Source organism: Camponotus floridanus, unplaced genomic scaffold (assembly GCF_003227725.1).
Source record: "Camponotus floridanus strain SB8 unplaced genomic scaffold, Cflo_v7.5 scaffold62, whole genome shotgun sequence".
Lineage (NCBI taxonomy): Eukaryota > Metazoa > Arthropoda > Insecta > Hymenoptera > Formicidae > Camponotus > Camponotus floridanus.
In genome coordinates this window covers 1155039-1177719 of record NW_020229792.1, presented here as the reverse complement: position 1 = coordinate 1177719, position 22681 = coordinate 1155039, and the positions used below count along the sequence as shown (strand labels likewise).

The 22681-nt window shown below is 34.3% G+C and overlaps 1 protein-coding gene across 4 annotated transcripts in view; it reads left to right on the top strand.

Moving 5' to 3' along the window:
* LOC105254406 (LIM/homeobox protein Lhx3) overlaps window positions 1-22681 on the top strand; it is a 44080-nt gene that overhangs the window by 6895 nt on the left and 14504 nt on the right. For 2 of the 4 annotated variants that reach the window (XM_025413205.1, XM_025413204.1), the window contains exon 2: window positions 6224-6265. The exons of the other annotated variants lie outside the window; for them this stretch is intronic. In XM_025413205.1, the coding sequence (XP_025268990.1) occupies window positions 6224-6265 (42 nt within the window). The remainder of the gene's footprint in view (window positions 1-6223; window positions 6266-22681) is intronic. 4 annotated transcript variants of the gene reach the window in all.

The following is a 22681-nucleotide window of genomic DNA, read 5'->3' as shown; positions in this document are numbered from 1 at the left end:
TTTGCATAAGAAAGAAGCAAATGTGTAATTTGTCAAATTTATGTTATAATAGAATATTTTTTTATTGTATATTTGCATAGAATCGTTGTCAATTAATTTTAATTGATTTTTTGTTTCTGCTTAATCGTAGTTTTATAGAAAGAAACATGGAATCAGTTAAACAATAATGCAATTTTAATAACTTTAATGAGATAAATTAAAAAGAGCAGAACTGAAGGAAAAAACAGTAGAGATTCTCGATATCTTCTAGTGACGGAATATTTGGCGAGAATCCTCTGAAAAATTTGACGAATATAATTTCATCATTTAAATTGCATATTATCTGGTACACACGAGGAGAGGAGAAAAAAATCGCAAAATAAAAAGCCCTTTTCCTTCTTATCTTTCTTTTTATGGAAAGACTGTCAGAGAATCGTACGTTGACAAGGGGCGAGAAGCTCCAATGACGACGTCAACCAACCCCCGAGCGAAATGGTAACCATAGGAAACGGTGGCTCATAGCGAATGGTCGGGACGGGGATGAAAAGAAAATGGCAGACCACGGTTTACGGGGTAGCGCGTGGTATTCACGTGCGCAGGGGTGGAGAGAAGTCGGTGGGAAAATGAGGATGAAGGTCGGTACCTTTGTTGCCGACGACGGATCGGCTTTGGCACTCTAAAAGGGCCGAGAGAACCTTAAGGTTCCTACCCCCCTATAATAACGCACACTAAGGTATCAACGCACGCGCGCTCAGATACGCGTGCACTCGCGACATACATTCGCGATTGTGTGCGTTTTCTTCATATATACGTGTACATGTGTGTGTGGTTGGTGCGCAAGAAACGTTTCTCCGAGCACTTCGCGGTCGCCAAAGCCGATGATTGGACGAGTTGATCGTATTACGCGGCTGGGAGAAGCTCTTCCCCTGGGACTTAAATTCCTCGCGTCACTTTACGGTGTCTACAGAGCACGGTTTTTATATTTTTTTTCTCACGGAGACGAAGCGTGATGCCTTGGCTTATTTAAATTTTATGTTCTAGGTATTTTTATAAATTCATCTTATCACGATGGATAGACTCGATTATATGATCGTGTAATTAAAGTATCTTGATAAATGAATAGACTCGATATTACGATCGCGTAATTAAAGTATCTTGACAATTCGGTTAACAAATCTCGCATCAATCTCTTTTAATTAGTTTACTTGAACAGCAGCCTCGATTATTAAAAGTTCCTTGACGTACGCTTTAATTAGGAAAGTACAGAAGAGTAAAGATGATATTCGTACATCGATTATCTCTCGCGATATTCCGGAAAAAAATATCGGTAACCCTTTTCACGTGGTGTAATCGCGGCAATATCTTTTCCCTGCCTACATTTTTCGTGAAAAAAAGTTGTCGGAGGGAGAGGAGAAAATTGCTCCCCAAGTTGAAAGTTTCTGCGGTAACGGCTGCTTCGCTATCTTTTTTTTATGACTCTAGTATGAAACCGCCAGATCAGGAAGGCACCGGGCCGAACACTTCCTATATTTTCTTTCGTTTCCTTCATACAATTTCGCCCCGAGTGACCACTCACCGTGATAGATCGGCGTGGTAACATCGTTAACTATCGGTTATCGGCCTTTTATCGCCAACCCGTGTCTCATAAGTCATAATTTGATCGCACCCGCAGAATGAGAGAGAATAAGAATGATGAGAGACCCTTGCATATTTTTTTTTGTATTCATATTAAATTAAATTTAATAAATTAATTTTCTTTAATTAAATTAATTATCTTTAATTAATCTTTAATTAAGTATGCGAGATATAATATTCACAATTATTTTATCTTCTAATTGTTAAAGTTACATATTAAAATGTCATTTGCCAAACCGATAAGCAAGTCATAAGCAGGAAACAAAAGGAGAGGTCGACAGCGCACAATGTTTCTCCCTGCTGAAAAACAATTCCAGAGTACTAAAGACACACGCGTGTTCCGTCACCCGCATCGGATTACCGCATCTCACCCTGGGGAGTATTACGGCATTACGATTTTTTTATAGCGCGTGGCTAACCCGAGGTCAACTCATTTCCGGTTTGGAGTACCAGCTAATCGAGTTTTGATCGATAGCTGTCTTTTTTTTTTCGAACAAAAAAAGAGAGCATTTAAAGATAGTCGTGGGATCATTGTACCGTATCGTAATATGACATCATCTTTTCACAGGAAGGTAAAAATATTTTTTACTTGTTTGAAAAAAAAAGAAAAGATATATTCCGGGGAAATTGTGTAATTTTTGAGACAAGAGACAAAAAAAACTATTAAACATATTTTTATTTAATTCTCCATATTTTGTAACCATTATTTTATTATTATTATCATATTTGCATAATTAAACTATTAACATATTATTCTATTTGAACAATAAATGCGTTTAATTATTTATTTTACGACAATAGAAATTAGAAATTCAATTAAATTCTTTATTTCATTTAGATTGATTTAAATCAAAATTTAATCAATATATTTATAGACGCCTATTTTATCAGAATAAATGTCTACTAGGAAAACGCAGTTTGAATTAGAACATCTTTATCTGTTATGTCAATGAAGTAGTTACGTCAAGATAAGAATTATTAAAGTATGTATGTCACTGATTGTGAACGGGCAGAGAGAAGTGAACGATTCTTGATAAGATTAAAAACTTCTTTTTTTTTTTTCAAAACATATCTTTACACAAAGTCTACCTACTTTCTATCGAGATGAGTAGCCGATATTGCGATAACTCAATACTAACAATGTCAAATGATTATCAATGATTACGTTTCAAATTTTTTTACGTTTCACGCTCTCGTAATATGTACTATAAAACTTTATATTATAAGTTAAGATTTTATATTAAGTTAACTTATCTTGCAAAAATTTATTTAAATTTTATTATCTTTTGATAATCGAAAGAATTTAATATATAATAAAAAAATTCGTTAATATAATACAATAGTCAAAATTCTGTATTTTTTCCTTGAATTTATTTATAATATAAAATTTTTAATATATACTTCTTTCAATTTTTTACAAGGCTATATATAAATTAAAATTTTTCCAGAAGTAATATTTATTCTAAAAATATTTATTAAATTATATTTAATAAAAATATATTTAAATATAGAATAATGTTTCATCGCTCTCTCTTATATAATATTTACAGATGTGTTGCAAATATTTTCATTAAACTGTAACCTTTTTCATTTCTCTATCTGACATTTAAAAATCCTTTTTATTTTCTTTCAGTAGAATGCTTGAAGGCAGCTATTATTTCGTTATAACTGCCTCCAAGTACACACGAGGAAAATGAAAAAAGCTATTTTTTTGCAAAAAATAAGATCTTTATTAGAAGCTTATGCACTTTTTCTTACGTAAACTATCGCATTATTTACGTAAAAAAAAAGAATAAAATTGTCGAACATTTCCAGCACATATACTTTCGAGTTTAGCGATTCACAGACAAAGCATTTTGGATATAAGCGGTGTGTAATCCGAACTGTTACACGGCAAACTCCGGGATTGAGTTAGCGTATATACGTGGGAACGCAGACTCGCAGCCTCGGGGTTGTTTTCCTTGGAGGCGTGCTTGCCGATCGCCTATCGCGTGGGGTAGGTTTTTCCATGGAGCGTTACATACACAAAGAGAAAGAGAGAAAGGTGGTGCTCACTTCAACGGCGCCACGTGACTCTTACGGGACAAAGTTCTTCTGTTTGTCGAGAGCGTAATCACATACTCTCTCTCTCTCTCTTTCTCTCTCTCGCCCATTCTCTCTTTACAATGAACTATTGGTTTCCCTGCCGTTGTTGCCACTGGGAGTTTACGCGATCGGAGATTAAGTGGTTCCTGATGGGAACTAAATGGTGTTTAAGCTGCGTTAATGTAACCTTACGATTATGTCACCGGCAAAGTTACCATAGATTCGAGAGGACAAAACGGGATATGTCTCACATTTTATTTGAAAAAATATTTAGACATGTAAGCTGAAAATATTACATTTGACCTAGATTATCATAACTTTTTCAGGTAAAAAAATAATTGGTAATGTAGACAAATTACTGTCTCGAGGTACTCGAATATTATAAATTATTATATCTGTAGATTTTAATATGTGTGTAGATTAGTACTTTTATAATTATTAAAAAATTTTGTATCTTATTAATTATCCGTTAACTTTACATAATGCATGTTATGAAAAATTTCTTATGTGTGTAATTTTCGTGTGAGCTTCTGAAAAATATCGAAATCATATGATTCGATTAATTCGCGCACAGGTAAGGTTTGATCGATATAATTTAATTAAAAGTTGCCATATTACACATTAATAGAAATGATACGTTATGCTATATCGAAAGAAATTCCAAGTTAATCTCGATTTTATCTATCGTCATTATAAAACTACGAAATTAAAAGTTGTAACATTTTCTCTTGTACAGCCAGAAAAGAGTGGAAACTTTCTAAGAGAAAAAATTACCTTGCTCCTTCTCGTGTAAATTATCCCTCCGAGAGTGTTCGAAAACTCTCGTATTATGCGCAAAGAATTCTCATTAATTTCATTTTTCGTAAAGTGCTCTCTTTTTACAAGTCAATTTTGAGTGTATACGAGATTCGTAAAAATGGAATAATAATTTTCTCTCGTTTTAATTTGATAACGATCTCTCTCTCTCTCTCTGATAGTGAAATGTTAACTGCTGTTACCGGTTCTAAAATTCGATTCAAAACTACACGAAACGAGATATATATATATATATATATATATTAAAATCAATATATATATATTATATTGTGGTTTTAATGGTCAACATGTATAGTCTCGCAATATAAATATGTAATATGACTGAGAACCAGCAAGTGGAGTTTGTGGATATTTTTGCGGATTTATTGCGTTTATTCTGTTACGATACCCAGTTGACAAGGTGAAACAAATCCGTGCTTATCGATATTTTCCGGAAATCATTATCAGTTCAATCGAGTTCAAATCGACAATCAACAAATAAAAAGTTTCAGATTTTTAATTCGATAATATTTTTAGATAATATATATTTTTATATGATATATTGATATAATAATATATCAATATATAAGGTAATATCTCTATTAATACTTTTATATCTTTAAAAGAAAATAAAATCTATACGTGAATAATTGGATTAAATTATGCAAATTATTGTTTTTTATTTATTTGAATACCCAAATTAATGTTTATTAACATTTGTTACGTAATATTTGTAACAAAGTTTTAATATTAATATTTCAATAGAATATATAATTTGGCAATTTTGTTATTTTATTCTGTTTCTCAAATAATCCATCCCACACACCCGAATATTTAAATATTTTTCATTTATAATTAACTAAAATAAACATTAACATGAAATAAATATTAATGTAAAATGGGTATAAATTGTATATATGCACAACTTTCAAGTGCAAAAATGTATAATTACTGTACAAAATACCGATATATGAGTATTCTTTGCGTGAGAATCATGAGATAATTGGCAAGATAATTGTTTTATGCATGATATATTCACATGGACATTACGATAAAAATGATCACACACGCGAATAATCTAATTCGCGTCTGAAGAGAAGCGACGAATCGCGATATCGCGTCGTGACCAAGTGTAATGTATGTCGTGCAAAATATCTTAGAACTCGCTCGTAATAGTGGCGAGTTAAATTATTTATCGGCGTGAGGTATGAGAGAAAGTGTCGGCAGGTTGAAATATTAGTGACACAATGTTCCATAAAAAAGTTATGGCGTCTACAACCGAGATACGAGCGACGTGTACACAGCCTTGCGTCGACGTGCAAATTTCTCGAAATAAAAGTCTTGGCAATCGTAACAGCAAATCTTAAGATGGCCTTTGATTTTCATACAACATTTCTTTTAATAATATATACGTGTGCATGTGCGTGCGACAAAGTGCAGTTTGTACGTATAACATCTAAAATAATTACATTTTAGGTCCGATACAGAAGTTTATTGAAAATTTATTGAACGATTTTTTTTTTAAAGCTTGTCATAATTTTAAATTAAAATGAGTAATATTTTTGGAGTTATCTCAACGATATTTTTATTTTTATTTTCATTCAAGTGCTTCAAAATTGCATTTTATTTTAAATTTATTTTATTTTTAATTAAAATTTTAGAGGGAAAATATTTTTGGGTTTATTAGTCAAAATTTAATCTGTTTACATTTTGTTTTCTTTTGTTTTAGAACGGAGGATCAAAACACCAAGCCGTTTTATCAAGGAAGAATGTGAGTGCTTTTTTTTATTTTTCTTCTTTGCCTTTTACGGTGAATTATTTTATTTATTTGATTGCGTGAATTTAATTTTGACGTTATAAAACAAATCAATCTCCGATTATTACATTGTTTCTGTTAAAAGAAATAAATGTGAAGGCAAGATCTCTGTAACATCAAAACTTGAATATATATTATGCCAAAATTATACCGCTTTTATCTAAATATCAAAGACACGATTGTTTCATGGGGAAGGGATAACATTGAAAATTAGGCGAAAGAAATTGTAGGAAAATCTAAGAGTCAATTTGTAAACGAGAAAGCTCGAATGATGGTATCAATCCTTGAAGTAGTCTGTTGCGAAAAGGGTCACTACGAAACACTCGACTCTGTCCCATATGTTATCCAGAACATGTTCAACTTCGATCTCCGCTGCGACAGTTGGTCACAGGACACTATTGTCGATTATAAGTTACATCTCGAGAGTTTTATTGTCCATCGACATCGATACCGTCGTCTACTCCAAAGTATAGCATGTACTTATCCTGAATGCGGGCGATCATATGCGCTTATTTTTATTCAAGATATGCGATACAAAAATATAGATACCGGAAAGAGGCTTTACTTTTCGGCAGTTTATGATTCAAAAAATATAGGTATCTGATGCTTATTTAAAAAAAAAGAAATTAAAAAAAAGATGTTTCGCCTCCTTGATTCAATATGCAAAAGAGAAAAGTAACAGTCGCGCTTGCGAAGTAATCCTTCATCCTGCGGAGAAACACGCGCGTGTCAATCCCTCCCCGTCCTCGACATACAGGGTGGTACATATTCATCGGAGCACATGGTACGACGAGAGAGCGAGCGGGGCACCAGTTGTCCCGGCACGTTCCTGACACGTGGCCGGTCACGTGGCCGTACTGACGAGTGGATTGTTCATTCCGACGTCGCTTGTGCACCGATGTACGAGGATCGCCTTCCCGCTGGGTTTGTTGCCGATTTTCGTGGGCTGCCCGTTAATTGGAAAGAATCGATTAGATGGCTTCGCGGCGGACTTTACAGCTTGCTCGAGCAACCTTTGGCGGTAGACTTTTTTTTTTAAAGGGAAGGAGAAGAGAACTTTTTAAAAAATATACAATTTGAATGACTCTACTTCTATTGTCATTTATTATCTGTATTTTTCTTTTTTAATTTAATATTCACAGTTTAATAAAATAGGCAAAAGTTGAGAATTCGATATCATGGTTGTCTTGTAGTCGTCGCGCCAAGTTATTTTAGCTTAACAAGTTACATAGATAGTAAAAAAGTGTTTACGTCGAATCGATAATGCTTATTGGTCAGGATCCATTAGGATAATTGTATGCTCGCATCGTTTTTCTTCCTTGTATCTATAGCTGTCTATCTAGCTATCTATTCCTACACTTCTGTTCTTCGCAACCGACTTTTTTTGACAACCCTATAGCTTTCCGCGATGCCGACGATAACATTGTGAAAGATCAAGAAATCATTAGTAGAGAAACAATATATTGATACGCGAAGCAATTTATCAAATACATTAATAAGGATTAGAAAGAATTATAGAAGAATTAGACTATTGAGAAAATGGAATCTATAAATATAATTACATATAAATATAATTACATACACCAATAATGTGATAAAAAAATAATTTAGTTATAGAACAGCAATTTCGAATTATTTTTAAAATAATCCTAAGGAAGGAAAATCACATTCAAAATAGTATTTCCATAAACGCTTTAAATTTTCACAGATTTAATTCCTCTTTTTTTCCTTTTTTATTCCCCGTGTCCTTTTGTGAGCTGATGCTTTTTGGATAAAGTCACTCGTAACGGTCCGTGGGAACAACATGTCCAGATATAATCGGCGCAATGTTTCGCGTAAACGATATCGTAGTAAAATCGTAATCGATCACGGTCATTACCTCGCGGTTTTGTCAACGTACGGCTATTGTAGACGAAATAGTTGTCCCTTGGAGAACAATACTTGACGCCGGCACTCCTACGCTCGCCAGAGTGATCCTCCCACACGATCGTCCGTGGCACGCATTGCAAATCACGCGTAGATTTATGGTGACGTCGAATCGAACGATTCCGTAGCCTAGTTCCCATGCTCCCGTCGCGTAATCGTCCGTGAATGTCCGCTAAGTGAAATAAACCAGTGATCAACGTGAAGGTGCACCTCGCTTTTCCTTTCGTTAGTAAAATTATTTCATTCAGAGACTTCAACAATCTCTCAACGTAAAATCTTCTCATCTCTTTCTTATACAGGTATTATACAAAATCACAATCGATTATTACAATAAATATTATTAAACTGCACATCATAGTTAAAAAGAGAGAATTTTATTTTGGTTAAATTTTAATAGCCTTTTTGATATAAAATGGGCATCTTTATTCAAGACAATAATATGTATTTATTGTAAATTAACGAAATTAATTTTATGTGTTGATTGTTATCTGATAATATCACGTACGTTCGTTTCTCATGGTACGGGCCTCTGCACCTCGTTGTTGATTATTTAGGCGGAAAAGGAACCGCCCATGCTTTTACCACGAAGTGAATAGACCGTAGAGGAGGCGCTAAATACGACAAAACCATGACATCCGGTGTGCACGAGTCGACACGTGACCTTCTCAATGCTCTTATGCCAAGTGCTCGTCGAGGCAGCTCGAGCACTATTCAGGACATTGTATTACCACGTGTAATATTCGCGCTTTTTTTTTCTCTCACCTTAGTCGACAGCACATAAATGTAACTTTTCAAATTATAATATTTTCAATGTACTTGAATACCGTATACAAATATGATAAAAACGAGATTATATAAATAATGCTACTGATACAATTACAATAGTAGTAAATATTTATATAATGGATAAAAATAGATTCCACTTGACATTTTTAGATTTTAGATGTTTAACTGAAAAATTTATAATTAATTTTTTAAATTGAAATATAAATTAAATAATACTTTTTTGACATATAGTAAATATGAGCATATCTGATATTTACTGTATCTCAAAAATATAACATTAAATATGATATTTTCTCATATTAATGTATGATATTATTTATTTGTTTATCTACGTACATGTTACGTACTTTGTTTATTTACGTCAATATACAATAAACACTAATTTCGTGATATTTTCGTCATATAATTTATTATATATTTTGCAAGCAAGATATGGTGCGTGATTGATTTATCATGAAAATAACCCGCAGATATTTCAAATTCGAGCACTACCCGTATATTTCAATTAAGCTCGTAAACGAATATGTATCGTTTTTGGCTCTTATTATGGAATCGTTTATCATAAAATCTAATAATGGTTGTCATAAATTTAACTTAAGAAGACTATCAAATTATGTTTTTCAAAATATATTAATATTGAATACAATATATAATGTGTGTCTTATGAGAGTGGCCGAGATAAATAATAAAGAAGATATATTTTTAATCGACAAAACAATTTATTTGATGGGAGATAAGAATTTTTTATTACAAATTATTTGCTTCATACACAATAAAGATGAAATTTTGCGCGTTTTAAGCAATTTAGAGCATTTAATTGATACTTCAGCAAACATGAAGCATAAGAGATGTTCTTATATCTTGAATTTTTATTTGTGACAACATCACGAATGTAGTATTTCACTATTTTTAGTACTTTATTTATATCTGTAAATTATAGATAATAAAGCAAAAGTGGATAATAATTGTCGATTGAAGAAATGAATTCTTGTCCAATCTCGTCTACTCTCGTTTTGGACGAGCAATCACCACGCTCGTCATCGGGTTTAGGCAGAAGTCAACGCATCACAGAGGAAATCTGTGAAGAAGAAAAACATATCGTCCCCTAATAGCCCTCATTGACAACCATAGCAAAGACGCGGCACGGTTTGGGGTAGCGCCCTGTTTTCATTTCAATTTCTACCCCTTGGTGCCCAAACCCCCCGTCAATGGCCAGATGGTGTACGAGGCGGCTCTTTCTCTCTCTTTCTTTTTCTGTTGGCTCGATCCTGTATATCCTGCGCGCTTGTATTCATGCCTCTCTGGTTCTTTCACTTCCTCCTCCTCCTTCTCCTTCGTCATCGCTCTAGCTGACTATGAGAGATCGCTATGATCGAACATGTCAATGTTTGGTTTGGCTTATACCAGTGCCTGTAATGCGGTTAACGCATCGGCTCGCTTTCGAGGGTTCGCGACATTCTTCTCGCATCCTTCGTGGTTCGCGCAAAAATTTTTTAAGAAAAATATTTTGTCACGTTTACATAAGTTTCTTCGCAGATTTTTCATACAATTGTTGCTAAAAATATAATTTAATCATACCATTAATTATGTATTATTTTGTTTAAAGTCCTACTATTCAAATAGTTATTTTAAATAGCAAAAATTTGATAGAGAGAAAATTGTTTTTGCTTTTTACTAAGTTTTTGTATATATTATTATAAAATTTCTATTCATCTTATGTTACATATTTTCTTTTTCTCGTTTAAATTAAATTATATTTAAAAAATAAATGAGAATTAAAATAATTTAAAGAATGCTTGCAAGTCATGCAGTTAATTTTTCAATTTTATTATTCGATAGGGAAGGAAAAATACTAGTTTATATAAATCCTACAGTTTGCACGCACAATAAGTTTACCTAAATCCGCCAAGGACACTTGGGAAGGGCCCTGTCAATCGAATTACCGGGTTCCGCATCGTGGCTACGGGAAAACAAACCAACGGTATATTACAGGGAGAGGATGAATGAAGTGTTTAAATTTAGACGAATGAAATAATAAGATCAAACGGTAAACACGCAGCCACGGATGAAAGGTACCGCGTGCAAACAGAAGCTCGCGCTAGCGAGGGTGTGCTCGATCGTGCAGGCGCTTTCTGAAAATACATATCGCGATCCTCCGGGGAACGTCGCAGCCGCGGTGCTTCATATATCGATTGCAGAGAGGCAGGTTATCTCTTTTGCTTATTCGCTTGTTCTCTTTCTCTCTTTCTCTGTGTGTAATGGCAGAATGGAGAGCTTTGGTAAACAAACACAACGCGCTAAATAATATCCAAACTGGCCAGCAGGAATAAAATTTTAAAGCGTCCCTTTTGCCGTAGGCACGGTGGAAAAATAGGGGCGCTTTTCCGATTTATATTTATATGATGTCATATTTCAATAAAGTAGAATATAAATTTTGTACATATATACATAAGCGAGATGCTCTCTTGTGTTGGTGTGCAATTAAATTCGTTTAATAAACGTTTATTTAAAAAAGCGCTTCAATAACAATCGATCGATTAAATTAATTTCCCTGATGGGAAAAGGCATTATAATAACGTTTCGTTATAATTTTGTATATTTATAATATACGCGCCGTGCATTCTGGATATAAGTAGAAGCTATTTATATATGCATATTATTAATAAAACGATAAATAAATTACGGGGAATGTTTAAAACGTGTAATTACGAAATTAATTGATAGAAAAAAATGAAAAAAAATTTCAAAAATAAAAATATATTAATATATGTATAATAAAAAACGTATATCAATTCAATTAACAATAAGTTTAAGCCTATCCCTGGATAGGCTTACAAAAGTATCTTTTTTCGGGAGCTATGATAACAAATGAACCGGGATAAAAACTCTGAAAAATCTGTCCGGATCCTGGTCTCTCCTTCGCGTGGACGGCGAAAAATCACGCGGAAGGATTTCGACGGCGCCGCGATTGAAAGTCATCCCGTTAATTACCGGGAAGGAGGCCGACAAATCATCGCCGGGAGCCGACCGCAAACCCCATAATTGCGGGCCTTATGGTTTCACCGGTGGCACGAGTCGCTTCCGCAGCTGACCCCAGACAGCCAGCCAGTCAGTCAGTCAGTCGACTGGTCTATATCGGGAACGCAATATCCCGGAACACCCGCGGACCGTGGAAGCCATAATATGGAGCAAACGCTCGTCGGGCGCGCGGAACGGAGTGATTCACCAAAATGCACGACAGATGCGCGATCATGAAAGATAGGAGATAGCGACGCCACGCTGCCTCGGAAGTAGCCCGATAACTTCTCGAAGCCCGCACGAGAATCGTGTTTTTACACGAGGCGATCCTCGATGATGTCCGTTAACCCCGTTGGCCCTCGCCTGATGTTACCTGAAGGGGCACGGTTTTCGAGAGGGATGAGAGATGATGGAGTTGGTTACGACGAGTTTATAAAAAAATATGCATGACGTGTTTTTAATATACTATTACATGCGTAATACATGTGTAATAAATTATACGAAATGTTTTAATAACACATTAATGGATATCTGAATACGTATTAAAACGGCATAAAGCATAAATGTGAACGCAGTAATCTGGAACTCAATTCACGAAAAATGTTTTGTTATTCATGTATAGACTCTATAATTGGAAACATTATTTGTATGTGAAATATATGAAATAAATAATACAGAGGAGGAAAGAGAGAGAAAAAGAGAGAAAGAGAGATTTCATTATTTATGCAAATAATGTTTAATTCACACAATGAAATTTCTGAATTTATAACAGCAGATAATATTTTTATTAAACCGCGATTGTAGCGCAAAAAAGAGACATTTAAATATTCAATACTGACAAGAGATTTCTTAATTGTAATACATACATAATTATTATACAATATTGTGTATAAGAATATCCTTTTATATCTGATAAATATATTTAAAATTAATTATGATAAATGGAATCTTTGATTGGAATTAATTTTAAAGTAAAAATTAATTTCTGATAAAAAATATAAGATAAATAATATCTTATAAGAAATCATATTATATGTTTTTAATTATATCATCATTCGTCATATTTTAGTAGAATGTGCATACCGCGTACTTGGAAATAAAGGAAACGCACATAATCATACGTGACAAGTGATGTTCGCGAAAAGAGAAAGAGAGAACAAAGTCAGATTCCCCGCTTTCCGACGGGGCTATCCCCGAAGGGGAGACTTACCCCTGTCGTATTCACGATACACCCACGCACAATGAACGTCCCTAATAGGTACACGCAGCCCCTGATTAGAATCTAGGAGGCTCCGTTTTGCGCGGGAGACACCGCTGACTTTTATGGATGGTCGAGTATGTTCGGCCGGATGCCGAATTCGAATGCCTCCTTTGTTCTATCGCGAGGAATGGATTCTGCGAATGATTAAATTCGACTCGCTGCGTGGAGATCCTTAAATCTAGAATCAGTCTGACAAAAGTTGGAAAAAAGTAGAGCGTAATTAAATTATTCGCATGGATAGCAATCAATGGGTTGTAATAAAAACTGTGCGATGTAAACAATTTTGAAACAATCTTTCAGCATTATGATATAATTAGGATCTTCAAAATTTGAGGGATTATTTAAATAAGTCACTGTAAATTTGCGATATTTATCATACTTATTAAATACAATATTACATACAAATTTTTTTTATCACAGTATATTTTATTATATTACGTTTGTCTATATAATTTTAGGAAATATTTATGTTATGCCATAAGATTTTTCGCAGGTAATACGACACGGTTCTTGCGTGTTCGATTTTATTTATGCAACAAGTTAAAGAGAGATGTTATGTGTAGATTGATCAGATTCTAACCGATATGGGTTGCACGAAGACTGCTTACCTGTAATTATTGTAATCGATTATAATGTATGATTTATAGCACACGTGGCCCAATACATGCAATGACATTCTGCATGTGTCACGACACGTTAAATTAAAAATATTCCGTTTGATACATGCATACTTTTATGTGTTTATGGATATTTTTATTGCTATCATAAATTTTCGAATAAAATCATAATCTCCAATTAATTTCTCTAATAGACTTTAATTTTTAATTTTTTAACTTTTCTGTAATAGACTTTTTTTAGATTAGAACTTTTTTAAAAAAAAATCTATGAAACTATCACAATGATTATTTTAAAATTTTTAAAATCTGCGTGCGAAAAAAATATGACAGAAAATTCAGCTTTTGACAGATGTAATCAATAGATTTATATACGAGAATATATCCATATAACATATCCATAAAAGAGTAATTTTGAGCTGAATTCAAATGTAAAATCTCTATACAAATTCGAGATTATTTAATTTTATTTGTGATTATTATCCTTTACCTTCCTTAAGCTTCGCGATTAGCGCAAAAGGAAATCCGTAGAGCATCGCGACGGCGTGGAATAACGTGTACGATGTACAAATGTACACGCATGCATGCACGCATGCTTCGGATTATGGCTTGTACACGTACGACTCGACATTAAGTCCTCATGGGACGTTATTAGCGTAGCTATGATGTGGCATGGTGCAAATAAAGCGCGCGGCTCGAAGCCCAAAAGCATTACGCTTGATTACTCAACCTGCCGAGGCATGGACGCCCACGGATACCGACCAAATTGTTAGACATCTGTAAAAAGAAAAAATGGAACACGCGAGACTTTAATGTACACAGCAATATAACGTAAAAGTAAAAAGTGTGTATAGATAATGAACATATAGGGAAAAAGATATATAAATATTTTAAATATTTTCGTTGTTTTTTTTTTTAAATATGAATATGTATCTTTAAAGATATATGAATTTTCTTTCTGTTCTTTTATTTTTTGTTCCATTCTTTTAAATTGTCCTACCATTTAGATTTAGATTATATAATAATACACAAATTAAAATATATAATTATGTCATAAATTAAAATATATAAATTAAAATATATAAATTAAAATATATAATTATGTCATAAATTATTATATATGTTACAGATTAAAATATATAATAATTAAGATTAGAAATTAATCTTATTATTTCTATAATTATTTATAAGAAAATAATTTTTATAATTATTTTTATAATTAGGAATTTAGAAATATATATGGATACAATTATGATAAATTAGAAAACTATATTTTTTACTATGCAACGTTCTGACAATTAAAATTTTTTTATTGCGATATATATGTGTACGAGAGAGAAAAGAGAAAGAGAGAGAGAGAAATTTAACGTACCGAATTTAACTCTTATAAATCGAATATTGTAACGTCATCAATTCAATTCTGTATCCTCTATTCTATTCGTGAGAGGATTTTGCTGGAATTAATTCGCGACTTCCGCGAGTATCGACGATCTACCCTAATGAGAGGCAAAATTTCATTATTAAATTCGGATCTCCGCCCGATTCGGTCCTTTCGAAAATTGGCACGAGATCGTCGATCGTGAGAACTTGCATCCCCCTCCGATATCAGGGAGAATGATCTGGATTTTATCAGACCGCGACGTCCCGCGGGAGAACTTTTCTTGGTCGTCCCCTTAATTACTACGATTTACCGTGATAATTAGACCAGCTCACCGCGATTCGCCAGAAACAAACTATTATCGTTAAAAATTTGCTGAAATTTTTTACAGCAAGAACTCTATCGATCATTAGGAAAATATGTGCAAATAGTAATTTTAATGTCTTTCTAGTAGATTTTAACGTCTTCCTTTTCTTAAGTGATGCAGTTTGCCCTTGGCATTTGAAGTCAATGCAAAGAATAAATTCTTTACAAAGCTATTTTCTTCCTCTAAATCATAATTTGTATCAATTTTATTTGAAGAAACACTTGCTGCACTGTCTCCCAGGAGAATCGATGAATAGTTTCTTTTTTTCGAGGAACCTGCGAGACTCGATCAGTGACAGAATGTGCGTCACGCGTGCAACATTTATCAATGTCGAGGACCCAGGACTCGAGAAGACCGAGCAAGGAAACGCGCTCTCTGGTTCCATTCTCATCCTCCCTGGCTACTTGTTCGCCGTTAGTCCGACACGTGACCGGATAATTGTATCCATTGATTCCTCACGATCGATAGCACTCGCAGGCTCATCCCTGCAGGTTTTCAACACGCATCGTAGTAACAGGTGGAGCTTGAAATGATTTTCGCGATGTGACTTTGGTGAAAGCTCAATGAAACGACCTCGGTGGGCTTCTCTTTTGGGCTCACATAATTGCAGATACAAAAAGTCTCTAATCTTTATTAATATTCTGTTTCAAATTACATTTTTAATTAAGAGAATAAGAATCAAATTTAAATTTTTCTAAAAACAAATATAATACATGATTTTTCTCCTCACTTGCTCTTTAAGGATGTTTTGTATGTAGCTAAAAATCAATATTGACGAATATTATATCCACTTTTAGTGTATTTTGAATAAGAAATTGTGTGGAATATTACAATTTGATTTTATTGTTAGCTACAGTGCAGAGATGTATTTTTTAATAATTATTGCGTTTTTATTGAAATGTTCCGAATTTTGTTAATCGAAATGATTAACTTTTGGCAGAGAATTTCTCCTTGTGACAGATACATGGCTAACTTCATTGAATTATATTTAATATCTTTTTAAGCAGTTAGTACTTGTATAATATTATTTGACCAAATATTTCCTCTGTATCTAAACTTTTGCAAATTTTAAACAAATTCTGAATATTATTTCCATGTGTTTTTGTCATTTGAATCGACGTGGTTATACGTTTCCCATAAGAACACATGTTAATTCGGTGCAAATAAAAATCCTTATAATTTATGAAAGCTTTAGTGAATCGATTTAAAAATTGTACTGAAGATTCTAAACATATGTAAAGACATTCTGTACAATTTTCATTAAATTCTCAATATTTTGAAAACAGGTACAAAACATCCTTAAGTTTACATGAATATAACGATCAAGCTCATATTTCTAGAATATCTTTTTATAGAATACATATACTATAACAATATATTTATTGATTCGATTATTTCTTTTGAAAAATGTTTCCTATGAAGATACATTTTAGAAATGTAAGTTTGCACACAAACTGATGTTTATGTAAACTATTGGAGAGAATTATAAGCTTAGAGCTCTTTGTATGCACGCGCGAAGTAACAAATGTATACTTTGTAACGTATATAATGATCGAAATCGGGAAATCCAAGTCACGTATAAGCTTGTTCTGACTAATCTTAAACAAATAACGGCGCGTGTGCGCCGATAATGATCGTTATCCTTGGATTCTATCGGCGCACGACGCATTCACTACGTGACCGCCGGGTAAATGAAAGGATGATGATATAAACGATATCCGTGCGATTGCTTTTATCCCTGCAAAATTGTGTTTGTTTCACTTTGTACTATTCCCATGATCAATGTTCATTTCAGAACTATATCTCAACAGCAAACAAATCGTTCAATCTCTCAATCGAATATGTTGTATCAATGATAAAACAACGCAATAGATGGAATTTAATTTCCTTGATAAACATTCAAGTGTGAAAGACTTCTGAATTATATTGTAACGAAAAAATTGATAACGATAAAATGAGGTTGAAAAATATTGACAACTATAATTGACCGATCATGCCATTAAAGATGTACGTCGATTATGTCATTTAATTAATTAATGTTATTGAAAAAGTGTAGAAGTATTGATTTGATGAAATTTTGAATTTTATAAAACAAAATGTATAAAACATTTAAGCCTAATTTAACTTCACGCATCGAAAATAACATCAGACAGAATACAAGATAGAACCCTTATATTATAAAAGAAGGAGAGTTAATGTATTTATGAAGAAACTTCGCAAGAGGTATGTTTCTCGCTGTGTTTTTCACCGCTCATATCACATGTTCTCGCGAATCTTTCGCTCGAGAATTTAGCAGAACGCACAAGAATGGATTTTACCTTCAGCCTTTCGGCTTGGCAGAGACGTTTGACAGCAGCAGCCGATGAGGGTGAGCTGGAAAGAGCACTGTCAACGCTCGTAAAAGCCAGCACGCATGTCTCCGGACACGTGCACGTCGATGTGAGCGCCGGTTCTTTCTACCTACCTACCTACCTACCTACCTAGCTACCCACCGACCCGGCAGAAGTCTCGTGCCTCGCTGATTTCCCGAGGGAATTCCGGGGGATGGTACGCCTCGGGAGTCCCTGAAACACGCGGGGCCAGGCCGGCTACTCCTCCGCACGCGGCGCACGATATTCCCGATTATTACCGCGATTCACTGATTTCACCCCTCGTACGCCTCTATTTTTCAAGCTATAAGCATCTGATACGGTTGAGTAAGACACGACTGCGTTTTCAAGCTTCTTCTTTCAAATTGTCGTTAACGCATTCGGCTGCTCTGACGAGAAATAAGTAATTTTATGAAAATAATGTCACTTATCATTGATGATATTATTTCCATTTTATTTTGTTATTGGATTTTAATTTTAATGTCATTTAAAAAAATGTGGAAGAATTGATTTGATAAAATTGAATTTTATAAAACAAAATATAAAACACACAAGCACAGTTAGATCTAGTTTAGCTTTACGTATCGAAAATAACATCAGACAGAATGTAAGACAGAATATAAGACAGACCTTATATTACAAAAAAGGAGAGTTAATTTTAATTAAAAATTATACTCTCCCGTAATTAAAATGCCAATACGTGCCAGTAATTTTTGAATTTTGAGAAATGTAAGAATTTTTTAAAACTTACGCCCTTGGTCTGAAGAATTATTTACGGAACTTTTGCATGATTCAAGGTCGCGTGATGGGGACAGAGAGCCGGCGAGGACGCGAATTAAAAATTTACCGTGAAATCTTTGTCCTTTAAGACACCGTTCAAGAGCTTTGGCGTAAAAGTTCAAGCGCCGAGCGAACTCTTGCACCCCGCAATAAAACGCCGGCTCGGACGCGAATTTAATCGTGAGAGACGGCGTCCGAGTTAGCTCTCATTGGCACCCATGGGTGCCATCATCATCGGGCGCACGTCAAGTGCGGCGCAAGACCATGAACAACGACGACAACACGGACACAATAGTCCCCGCAAGCGAGTTGTCCTCTCTCCGTCGATTTCTCTCTCTTTCTCTCTCTCTAGGTCTCTCTTTTTCTGTCTTGTTTTCGCTCGACCTCGACTCCTGGCATGGAAGGCCCCGCGGGGCTTCCACGGCGCAATATGCTAGCGCGTACATCGGATACTCTTGGGTTTGCCGTTTGCCATGCCGTTCTCATAATTCCCAGGCGAATTCCCTCAGCTGGTTACTTGTCTCTTGGGACACACGCCGGTGATATAATGTGAGAATCGAAACGAATCCGTCGTTCACGCGCCTCGCGCGACGCGACTTTCCTTCGCGGAGTGAAGGAGTCTCACACCGAATTTCGACGAAGATGATGGCCGTGATTCATGCTTTTAATATTGGAATCAAGAGGATTTTTTATTTAAAATCTTGTCATATTTTTATGGTCAAATTTTACAACAAAATTGATCACGTTGGATTAAATATTAAAATTAAATTTTATTTTAGAGCTTTAAAAAGATTACGCGTACTTGATAAGTAAAGTCTAAAGATGATGCATTCTTCTATGTTTTTTAAGCATAGAAATAGTAACAGAATTTCTCGAAAAAGTATTAAATTGGAATACTGAAAAATTATACTAAATTTTTTTTTTTATGAGAGAAAGATTTAAGAGATGTAATCGTACATATTATTCATATATGATATTTAATATGTTTATTGCGATGCAAAAGGACGTCGATCGATATATTTTTCACATTTAAAAGAAACATAATTTCCAGTTTAATAAAATTAATATAAGAAATATTTTGATATACATAAAAACAAGAATAATCTTTACATATAAGACACTGTATCTCTAGATTATTTTAATAAATGCATATATAAATCACATATAATTTATTATGTTTTAAGAACATGTAAACTCAGGACATGTAAATTCAGGAAAAATGAAAAGAACTTTTCGCATTAAAGATATATAGTTATGATGAAATCTCGTGAAGCCGTGTTTAGAAAGAAAATAGTTAAGTAAAGTTTTAATTTTGAAATGAGAACATACATGTAACTACAATTGTTTCATGCGCATAAAAATAAACTCGTAAAAGCAGCTGCGCGTTCGGTGAGCCGAGAAAAATAAATTAATAACATCCCGCTAGACGTCGAGCACCTTGCGACCTTTTGATTTCCGGCTGTGTTAACCTTTTCCGGAAATAACGTGTCTACGTAGAAACGACGACGTCGCGTTCCGCTTACGAATCCCGGCGCGAATGATTCGTCAATCGGGAAGGACAAAGGCAAAATAATAGAGGTATTAAAGACATCTGTCCCTTTTTCCGGCACCGAAAATTAAATCAGCATACCGTGAAGAAGTATAAAAACAATTGTCGCCATTGATTAAATGAAATGGCACAAGGGATTAATGACTCAAGTAAGTGAAAAATGTCAAAAATGTCAAAAACGAAGGTGAAAAAGGATATATTAAGCTTCCTTGATTTGAAAAATTCTTCTTCTTTTTTTATATATTATATTACACGGTATATTATTTTAATTGCGATAATAAATGATTTGAATGATTTTAAAGCTATATCTTTTTATAAACTATAAGTGAAAAAAAATATATATATTCGGATATGTCGAAAGAGAAAGAAAGAAACAATAAAAGACGAAATTTTAACGTTTCTTATTAAGGATATTTTAATGTACAACGCGAATTAATATTCTTCAAAGCGCATCGCTTACATTCGTTTGCATTTCCCATATCAGTTCGGAGATTCCGTCTCGTCCAAACGAGCGTGTAACAAGAAGCCACTTGGCCCGAGTCGGTAATAGATTAAACCCATCTTCGACTCACCCCCGACGTGCCTCTCCTCCTCCCCCCATCCGGTGCGAGAGCAGTATATTGTCCCCTTAACACCCGCGTCCCCGGTAGTTTCGCTTTAGTTCACTTGACCCTACTTGTCTCATCCGGGGTCTGGTGGTGCAGCCCGTTTCCACCCTCGGATCCACGATTCTCTTCTCTGCCCCATTGGCCCTCTGTCTTCTCTCTGGGCCCCTCCTGTGCCCGTTATCTCCCTTCATCTCGCCCTCACGCGCGCTCGGTATCACTCGGTACGGTATTCGAGAGAGCATGTATTCCTCTTTTTCTATCCGCGCCGCTTTACTTACTCTGATGCACCGAAGGGTGCGAGCGCGTTGTCTCGCTATCGACGACAGAGTTTCTCAAATGGAACTAGCGAAAATAGTTACTTTCGAATTGTAAAAGCAACAAGAATTTAGAAATTAAAACGAATGAAGAAAAGATTCTCTCAAATAAATAATTTCGAGATTGCATCGCCTTTGTTTTTGACTGAAAAAAATTGCTGATATTTTTAGAGAAAAGAAAAATTGACTTTAATTTCATTAAAAAATCCATAAAACCCGGGCTATCTGTTAATCCTTCCAGAATCACATATATATGTGTTTGTTTTTGAAACATTAAATGAAGAGATACGGTGCCGATCCTTATCTCTTCATCTCTTGCGTTGCTTTAGACTCACAAAGACTTTGAGAGACACTGCTTCGGAAGAGGCCACCTCCAGTCGTCCCGATGCTTCCTTCGTGTGTGTTTTAATACGGCACGAGTCTGTAGCAGGGTGCGGCGCAAAGAGTCCACGCAATTTCCTTAATGTACTTGCTAAATGTTCTAACCCGCAGTACATATACCGAGTAGCGTTATACGGAGGTGCGGATGTACACGTAACGTGCGTGCACGTATATATATACATTAGCAGATATCTCTACACTAACACGTACGTTATAACGCCGTGTGATCGTGAATTACGATTCGCGAAAGTAGGCTAAGCGAACAGTAGTAAAAATGCCTATCACGATTGAAATGGGGCGTCATCGATTATACGTCATCGACTACTTTCTTCTTAGAGATTATATTGAAATTTTTGTACGACGACGTCGGTTATTTCAGATATTCAGACTATATTAATTTTTTTGCAAATAGAATATATTTATTTAATAATAAAATGCCAGATATTAGCTAAAAAGAATCGTTATTAAATATCAAACTCCTAAAATGAATTTTGTTTCTTGTGCATGAATTTTTTAAGGATGTTTTGTATGTACAATCCTAGCAAAAAGTAGCTGAAAATCAATATTGACGAATATATCCACTTTTGGTGTATTTTGAGTAAGAAATTGTGTGGAATTTTACAATTTGATCTTAGCTATAGTGCAAAGATGTATTTTTTAATATTTATTGCGTTTTTATTGAAGTATTCCGAATTTTGTTAATCGAAATGATTAAGTTTTGCAAGAGAATTTCGTGACAGATACATGACTAACTCTTCATTGAATTATATTTAATATCTTTTTAACCATTTACTACTTGTATAATATTATTTGACCAAATATTTCCTCTGTATCTAAACTTTTGCAAATTTTAAACAAATTCTGAATATTATTTCCATGTGTTTTTGTCATTTGAATCGACGTGGTTATACGTTTCCCAGAACAGAAGTTAAGAACACATGTTAATTCGGTGCAAATTAAAATCCTTATAATTTATGAATGCTTTAATAAATCGATTTAAAAATTGTACTGAAGATTCTA